Here is a 9,741-nt window from a genome sequence, read left to right as displayed (position 1 = left end):
GTTTCAAGCCTGTTATTTTGGCTTGTTTTCTAAATCCCGATTAACATCACGGCTAACATTAACTACAGATGCACCTTACTAACCAAGCTAGCTAGCTCAATCCTCTTGTCCAAATATGGTCACTTCTGGTTCCAAAAACCAAGATGGCAACTGCCAAAATGCCAGCCTCGAGGCTTTAAAACGCTTCGTCCACTTCTTTTATAAAGTCTATCTTTGAATGCTGACATCAGCATGCTAGTATGCTTACAATGACAATGCTACCATGCCAATGTTTATTAGGTATGTTTACCATGTTATCATACCATGAATATCTGTACCAAATGTCATGGCAATCCATCTAATAGTTGTTAAGATATTTCAGTCTGGACCAAAGTGACCCACCGACAAACCAACCGGCAGACCTGTTCTCTGACTTTTTCCATGTGGATGATATAATGTAGTCTCCAAAGCCCATTGCCATTTGAAACTACAAAAGCTCTAGTGAATCGCTGGCAGGTTGTAGATCCAAGCAAACACACTGGCAGACACACTCTCACTTGACTCCACTTACCGCTTTCTGTTTGGAACTGAGGAGTGCAGGGTTGAGAAGCTGCTCTCCTTTCTCTGTATCACTGGAAACATCCTCCTCCGACTCTTCCCAAGAGGAGGAGAAACCAGCCGAGGAGGCAGAGGAGGACGACAGCTTCCTGAGGGAGCGGTTTGAAGAGTTCGGCCCAGGGACAGGGCTGGAACTGGGACTAGGGGAGCTGCATAGTCCCTGGTCTGAGCGGGGGCCTTCAGAAGTTTGAGGTTGACTTTCCAAACCATGGTCTGTTATTATGACTGCAGGTATGGAGGGAGAGTGGTTCGAGCCGTGATCTGTGATGTCCAGCAAACAAGGGGAGCTCTCACTACTCTGTGCCCGAGGAAAAGCAGTGGTTTCAGGGTTAACCTCCAATCTTTTTGCCTCTGTCTGGCGCAGTGTCTCAAGACACAACCGGCCCTCTTTCTCATCTGTCACTTTGCTCTCTGTCCGTTGACTTTCGTCTCGCAGCATTTTTTCATTTTCTACCTCCCATGCATCTTTTTCTCCCTCCTTTTTCCGCAGTCTTTCACCCTCTTTTATCTCTCTGTCTGTTGTTGCATTTGGATTTAATGTCTCAAGGGAGTCCTGAACAGCAAACGGTCCATCTAAACAGGGAGTTTGCATTGTTGATTCTAAATGCCGGCCATTTTGATCAATCAGTGTCTTGTTCTCAGTGTTCGTTTTAGTAGCACTGCTGTCCTTCTCACCTTCATTCCCTCCTTCTCTCATTTCTCCTTCCATAGTTTCTCCCTCCCTTTCTCTTCCATTTTGAACAACAGGAAAAACTTTACTCTCCTGTGGGTGGGTCACTGAGCATTCAAGGGTTCGTCTTGGAGACCGAGGGCTGCGCTGGAGCTCGCTGTTAAACACCTGGGCACGAATTCCAGAAATATGGGCCTCGAAAATGCCCACTTTTCCCCTGACCTGAAAGACACAGAGAAAATAAGGGACTTGATGCAGCTACACTTTGGTTTCCTTGGTCTAACTGTAGAGAAGTTTACTTTACATTTTTGTCATATTTGGCTTAGGCTGCTTATCATTTCACAGGTGCACTGCTATCAGTAAAACCTTTGCTGATGTAAGACTGATAAACTGACATGACAAAAATGGCAAAATATCCTTGTAATATCCTAGCAATGTAATAAATGAAAAAGAAATGAGCCTCAACTCTAGTGGTTTCTCATGTTTGGCAGACTGTCTTGAAAAATGAAGTGTTGGCAAGCTACAAATCTATTGTATGACTGCAGTTTCAAACAAATTAGTACAAATGTAGGCTGGCTTTCAACAAAATACAAAGAAGAGAAGGAGTACAAATGCAACAAATAACCTGTATTGATACTAAACCTGAGAATCACATTTTTGTCTATCTTTAGTGTAATTAATGTTTAATTGTAATTAATATTTATTCACAAGTTAACAAAAGTCACATGGACTCACAAGATCAATAACTGGAGAGACTATTATCTGATTTTAGGAATGATAGATGATAATGGACTGGAAATCAATTATTATTAAGTATGATACTGAGTATTATCCTTTAAGATTAAAATAGAAACAAAAGTAAAAGAAACAGCTGAATTCTGCATCAGCATCAGTCCTAACACATATGTGGTTTACCTGCCTTTTCCTTTTGTTCTGCTCAGCCTTCAAATAATGAATAACTGTTGCATTTTGGGATCACCACAGCTCAGAGTATTTTTTACTTGTATTGTTCTGACTGGCCCAACTAATCAGAATAATGTAGTTAATCCTTCAGAGTTTGAATATATTGCTCCATATTGCTAAATGATTGCATTTCTAGATAAAGGCAGACAAAGGGGTAGATGTAGACGTATACAGTTAAAGAAACAAAGAAGAGAGCGGCACGTGTAAAATCACCTCAACGTTCTGCAGCTCTCTGTGTATCTGCAGCAGCTGTGCCTGGCGTCTCCTCTCCTCTCGCCTCTCTCCTCCTGCTGTCTCTCCTCCCCAATCCTCCTGCCTTTCGCCTTCCTCTCTCTCCTCACCGCCGGGTGAGCTCAGTCGTCGGACTCGCTGGCCCACATTGACTCCCAGGAGCTCTGGGCTTCGCGGGGAAGGGGAGCGAGCACGAGGGGTGTGGCTGGGGGAGAGCGAGGATGAAGGGGGGAAGACAAAGGTTCGACCCAGGTTTCGAGGGCTCGTCTAGGAGCAAACACAAAACGGGATAAGGGGCGCCCCTCAAAAATGACTCGCTCATATCAGTAGTATGTTAATACACGGGTTTAGAGACAATGATCTTCAGTTATTTGGCAACATGCTGAAAAACCTATCAGTACAAACAAAAGCAGTTACTTATTCTTCTTTCCTTTATTTTTCCAGTTATTTCTGTGTTTTCTTTAAAGTGGGATTATGTAACTTTAGTGGCCACTGTAGCCACAAGAGAAAATTATTTCATCACGGTAAATGCTAAAACGTAGTGAAACAGTAGCGCAAGTAGAAGAGTTGTATCGTCAGCAAACTGACTCAGTAAATGCAAGTTACACAAACCAACATTAGCCACCATAAGCTACTGATCATACCAGACCAAGTAAGGCAGTAGCAGCAAAACCAAAAATAGTGTTTAACTGTTTAATAAATTCATCTATTCAAGAAAACAATGTTTTCATATTTGCTCCCACAGGCTGGATGTGACAACTGAGTTACCTGAGGGCTGGTTGGGCTGTAGACACCTCCACCAAGCGCTCCCCCACCCAGTAACTGACAGTAGGTGCTCCGCTCTGGAACCGGCAGCACAGGTCGACCGACTGGACTGGTTCTAGCTCCTGAGGTGGTACTGGAGGAACCTGGCTGGGTGTGAAACTGATTACTGCTGTGGAGAGGATAGAAAAGGATGGGACGGGGTGAGGAGAGGGGAGGGTTGTTTATCATAGTAATATATGTGTTACATTTTGTTGCCTCTTAAACCTAAACGTGTCATACTGTAGAAGATTACATGTTAAAAATTAAATAATGTTAGTCTCACATGACAAAACAGCATGTCTAACCATGAGGACTTTGAAGTAATTACATGGTTACAACAAACCAATCATCAATGCATTCATAGCATGGAACTCCAAAAGCTGACATTACAGAATCAAAGTAATAGAGAAATGGCCTGCTGAATAAAGGCATATTTTATGCATCTCTACAAGTGATTAGACAATATTTTCATGTAATGATCAACATGGCAGCAGGATGGCTTTATAATTTTTTTGCTTTCTGCAGGTGTTTCTGGCTCTGGAGCTGTGAAGTCTGGATCTGCTGCTACCATGTTCCTGCTCGACACCCTCTGCTACACTTGTTATTACTAGTACTATTGTTATTATTATTATCATTAACATTACTATAATTATCTGTACCATTATTCATTTTCAGTCTGTACCACTACAACCTTTACTGTCTGTATTTCAAACTCTCTCTCTCTCTCTTTTTCCCTCAACCCCAACCGGTCGAGGCAGATGGCCGCCCACCCTGAGCCATGGTTCTGCTCGAGGTTTCTGCCTCTTAAAAGGAAGTTCTGTCTGTCTGTTGTATTATAAAAAAAAGTAATGTCACCAGTCCAGTCTAACAGCCTCATAGCTGCACCAAGCCATACTGACCGAACATGTTTCAAATATGCATTTCCTGTACAAAAACTCTCCAGGGAAACGGTGCCGTCTCAAAACAACAAAAGGCAAAATGTACCATAGGAAAAAAACTGACCTGTTCATGACTCCAAGGCCGTTCAGGTTCAGGGCAGAGGCTGCCATCCCCACGGCCAGGCCAGGGGTTTTGAGTGCTGGGTACACATCTGGCAGTCTCCCCTTAAGCAGCAGGGAGGTCTGGAGAACAGCTTTCAGTGTGTCCCCTGCATTCAGTCAGCAGCGGCAGCTCCGCACTGCAGGAAAATCTGCACTCACCGCTGAAAGGAAGAGGAGAGTTCATTTTACTCTGGCCAACCTTTCCGATTATTGAAAAAGCACGGAGTGCGTAACAACATGAGAAAATAAAAGCCTTTTTCCAAAAAGGACAGACACTTGAAGTTCAATTTTCCATTCCTGGAAAGTGATCTAACTGCGTCATGGACAAAGAAGATAACTCATGTAGTCTTGTCGTAGACTCAAAATGAAAGATATCTGTGTTCGAGCTGGGATTAAAAATAAAGGAAAGGGGTTAGAAAGAGGGACAGGCAGAGATAGAGAACCATATTGGAAGAAAATGAGAAAGGGACATGTTCCACTCACTGGATACAATTAGCCTTTTCTATTGTTTCATGTTTCGTAGAAGCCGCATGTGTATAATGTTAATTTTATTCAAACTCATGTTTGTCTTCGTCCTTGAGTCCCTTCGGCCTTTGAGTTCCTCCTTTCCAACTAAGTTAACATATTTAACTGTATGAACCTTTCGTACTCTTGTTTCACAGTTGTACCCCACTATGTTCTAAAAGGAGCAGCAACACAATGGCCAAAGTTCAGCCTGACCAAACTGTGGCAATCTTTGACTCACCTCGACCCTGTAGCTCCACGCTGTCTGTTTGAAATTTGCTTTGGTCTAAAAATAAAAAATAACTTTAAGGTAACATTCTTTCAGGGAGAAAATGAGGGAGGCACATGGAAAAGGGCAGAAACATGGCAATACATAGACACATTCAGAGAGGGAGAATGAGAAAGGGCAGGAGGCAGAGGGTAAAGTGAGGCAGGGAGGTAGAGAGGGATAAAACAGATAAAACGTGGCAGCAGCAGAATTAAACATAGAAGGAGAAGGGTAGCGAGACAGAGGGGTAAAGGATGGCAAAAATGCAGATTAAGATGTGTGGAGACACTCAAAGTCCCCGAATGAGCAATTCTCCTTCTACGTGTTCACTATGACACTTCGTCGCTCTTGTATTCAGATTTTGTTTCAAGACACTGTAAGTCATTCTCATGTCACAGGACACTCGTTTGAAAAGGTCCTTTGTTCAAATATTTTTCGGTCTTGAAAAGGCTTGTCGCTAATGGCATGGAGCAAGACAGAATCAAAAACATGTGACTTATTTATTTATTTATCATATGATTTAAAATCAACTTGTTAAACTTGGTTTTCAAGAAAGTCATGTACTGATCTTTAGCTGTGCAACCGAATAATCGGTCGGCCGATTAATGGGGCCGATATCTGGCATTTTGAGATAATCTGCACCGATTAATCATCCTAAATTATAGCACATCTAGCGTTAAACATATATTGCTATACTGTTGGGAATAATGCAGTTGAATGATGTCACGACAAACTGTACGCCACTCTCCTATGACACCAGTCACATTCTGAAATCTACAGCAGAACCCAATATATGTTTCTCTTACTAATTAATTAAAAAACGAATGAATAAAAAAATCTATCTGAAACAACACATTACTGGATAAAATAACCATGTACTCTGCATGGAGTAATTAAAATTTTCATCAGCTCTGCTCTCTAAAAATCAGCATTGCAATGGGTCATCAGCAATCAGTTGACCACAACAGCACAAGGGTCTAGTTAAACGTAAGAAACAGACCTTCGGGAACCAAAACCAAACATTTTAGTTTCTGAATCAAAATGGTTGGGATGTGAGCTTCAGGAAGGGAATCTACAAGTGAATTAGATGGACAGACTCATCATTATTAGTGAGTGACAAAATTATTTTTAAGCTTACAAATACCAACTGTACTGATGTTCACAGCTCCAGCACTGCATATCTGATCAGACAGATGAGTGATTGTCAAGACTGTCTGACTAACAGTCCGCTTTGCATAACATGTGACATAAGAATGAGCAAGATATTACTGCTATGAAGAACTGTGAAAAATATGTCTAGACTTTAGGCAAATACATTTTTAGCATGAAATTTCAAATGCCAAGGGATCCTCTTATACCTGAATTGATGAGAAATGCAGGTAAATATCGTGTAATTTTTTCTTTCATACGGCAGTAAAATAAGTACAATATTTCAGTAGACTGGCAGTGAAATGGGACGTGTGTTTCAGAGTAGCATGGCCTAACAGACGCAGATACATTTTTTCACACCATGCAATATCTTGTGTCTTGCAGAACAGTCAGCTAAATTAAACTCAACCACCAACGTCTAGAAAAACAAATCCTTTTCAGTCCACAGTCTGTGGCTCCTTCAAGCACTTTCTTTGTGCTGAGCTATCAGAAGCTACCTTGGGATGTGTTTTGATTGCAGATAAGTTAAGACATCAGGTCATGAACACAGGGTAAACATGGGATTTCCTTGTTGGGGAGTGACGCAGTGAGAGTCTGAACGGCTTGTCAACTTTAGTAGCTTACTAACCACCAGTGCAGCTTTTTTGTCACACTGCATAATCACATCTCTCTGCTTAATGGACAACAACCATCACGTTTCAGTGAAACAACAGGACATGCCAGGACAGGGCCTGTGAGAGAGAGAGAGAGAGAGCTGGGTGAAAGGAAAGAGAGGTGTTTACAGGCTATTTTGGTGTAGTTGTCTATTCTAAATCTTTCATGCAGAAGTAGTGGATTTACTTTGTGAAACGGCTGAGTTGCTGTAATGAAGAAGCACTGGGCGCCGGGAACCATTTTCACACTGCATGTTTCACATGGTTAGCTGCATCCCAAAGACCTTCTTTTCTCTTTGCACTGTAATCGCCAAAAGGTCCAACTTCCCCACAGGACCATCAAAGTTTCATGAAAGGGTTGCATTTTAAACCCTGGGTTCAACTCTTAGCTATTGTCTACCTAGCATCAAGTTGCTTCACAAGAGGGAACAGTTGGATGACATTTAGCAGAGGACATCTGCTGCACCCTAAACAGCTTAAAAAGAAATGCACGTATACGTCCTGGGTAAAACATTCAGCAAAAAACAAAGTCTTTAGAAAAGCTCCTATCCTCTCTGATACCCACTTGTAACCCAGATAAAAAAAGATACACGTGTCTGCGCTATTTTGACAATCCAAACATTTTAATATATAATATTAGTACCAATTAACAACCAGACAAGAAGCAGGATAGTGAGGCAAACCACGACCTTGGCCTTGACTTAGTTCTTTGCTGGTATGCCGTAATCATAATAAAAACCACAGCCGTTGGCTCACCAAAAACTGGCCACTGCAATAACAAGGAAACATAATTTTGACAAATACTGGTTGTGAAGATTCTGGCACAAGCGCACATGTAAGCTACCTCAGAGTGTTGTCTGTGTTTCAGCGCAGCCTCATGTCACAATGAGTGGGACTGTATGAGTATTCAAACTGTCCACTTGCCTACACAAGTGGGCAATAAACCTACATGTGGCGCACTAAAAACAACAACTGACAAAAAGTTTAGATACTGCCGATGATGTTGATTGCTCCTTTAAGTTTAAATAAGCAGTTGATATAGGCTGGGAAAATATGACGATAAAACAAGGAGATACAGATTGTCCTATAGCCAGATATTTTGACGTACTGTTACAGTATTTCAATCCCTTTTCTATCTCAGGGTGTATTAGGCCACTGTGGGCTCTGTTACACCTGAATGAGCAGGACTAATTTATGTAACTTTATTTGTCAGGTATTTAACCCAGTAGATTAGCCAGAAGCACAAACTCCTAGATAGAAAGATAGAATGTCCGGAAACTTTACTACTGTATATTACAACATATATCAATATCACAATCTAAAATCACTACATCACAACAGAAAATTGTATCCATTTCATCAACTTCTACCAGATGGCATGTACTCCAAGCATGCACTAATGGTTCCCAGTGGGGGGAAAGGCCTTGAGGGGGACACAAACTAAATTAGAAGTAACTACAGCTGCAACAGTTAGTCGATTGTCAAGCAAAATGCCACACATTTGACAGTTTCATCTTTATAATCTTTATCATTATGAGAATTTTGATTTTTACAGCAATACAAGAGAAAACTCTTGTATTGCTGTTAACTTAATATCTTTTTTTGGGGGGGACAAAACAAACTGACATTTGATGATGTTGGGAAAAAATTTAGGCCTAATGGGCGTTTTTCTGACATTTTATAGACCAAATATTTAACTGATTAATTGAGAAAAAAATCTGAATATATTTAGTTGAAGACCTAGAAATGATCTCTAATCTAATGCAAACTAGTTATCTAATGCTTATATAAAAAAAGGCGTTGGGTTCCTAAAGCTGCTCCCATTTTGGATCTGGTTGCCGGCTGGTAAAATAACATTATATAATAAACAACACCTACTCCTACAGCTCTATTTAGGAGTAAATAGTGATGTGCAAAACATACAAACAGTTGCTGTACTGAAGAGCAGTACAAAAGTTTATAACAAAAGTTATAAATGTTCTACAGCATTTATAACTTTTTTTGCATAGAGTTATTGACATAAACTGATTTGATAAAGTGGATTCAACTCTGAGATGCCATTAGATGCTGTCCAACCTTATCTAAGTAATATTGTGGCTGAAAATGAGGATACAGTATAATACTGTGCTGTATATCATTGGAAAGCAGCTGTTATTTAAAATGAGTGCATCTGTAAGCACAAAACAAGACTCAACAAGACTAAACCATTTCGAAGGGATAAACTATTTCTGAATTTAAAATAAGGATGAAATTGTTTTAAAACTACTCAAATTGTTTGGTTCCCCCAGTTCCCCACTAGACTAGGCCTGTAATCCTGCAAACTTTCACTGTTGTCCATTTACACCAGAGGTATTGAAGTGTAATAAACTCTTTCCAACAACAATAATCTCCTCAGATGGGGATCCTGACATGACAGTGGCGGGTCCTGTGTTATCTTACCTCCGCACTGTCCCGTCCTCTTCAAGGGCAAGGTCTTCTCCGGGATAACAGAACCAGACACCACCGAATGAGGACGGCTCTTCTCTGTCTGTAAGTTTGACACTCGGAACGCAAAACAAGCAAAGGCACGGCTCCTTGTGCGCCGAAACAACTTATCTACTCAAACGGACTTGCTCGACGCTGCCGCCGGTCTCTCATGCGTCTTCACCTTTTCACCAAAAATACTCCTCCACAGAAGAAGAAGGAGGATAAGATTTTAAAATTATTTTCTCTTCCACGTTTTCTCTCTGGATATTTCAGGAAATCGTCAAAGCATTTCGTACCGACCGGTGAAATCCTCTCACAGTTTGCTCTCGGGATAAATAGTTTCTTGGGAGGTTTCTGTTGTCATGCGTGCTGCTCGAGACCTCTGTGCTCGTAGTG

The 9,741-nt window shown here is 41.2% G+C and overlaps 1 protein-coding gene across 1 annotated transcript; it reads right to left on the bottom strand.

The window, feature by feature from the left end:
* Positions 1-532: 532 nt before the first annotated feature.
* LOC123978212 lies at positions 533-9,741 on the bottom strand. Its single transcript, XM_046061380.1, has 5 exons — positions 9,319-9,741; positions 4,268-4,466; positions 3,230-3,395; positions 2,444-2,728; positions 533-1,489 (listed from the first exon to the last, which is right to left on the bottom strand). Exons 2-5 carry the CDS (start codon positions 4,312-4,314, stop codon positions 533-535), a joined length of 1,455 nt encoding a protein of 484 aa, XP_045917336.1. The 5' UTR covers positions 4,315-4,466; positions 9,319-9,741.

The sequence above is a fragment of the Micropterus dolomieu genome, linkage group LG10 (assembly GCF_021292245.1).
Source record: "Micropterus dolomieu isolate WLL.071019.BEF.003 ecotype Adirondacks linkage group LG10, ASM2129224v1, whole genome shotgun sequence".
Classification (NCBI taxonomy): domain Eukaryota; kingdom Metazoa; phylum Chordata; class Actinopteri; order Centrarchiformes; family Centrarchidae; genus Micropterus; species Micropterus dolomieu.
The sequence above is the reverse complement of the archived record's forward strand: the minus strand, read 5'-3'. Positions and strand labels throughout refer to the sequence as shown.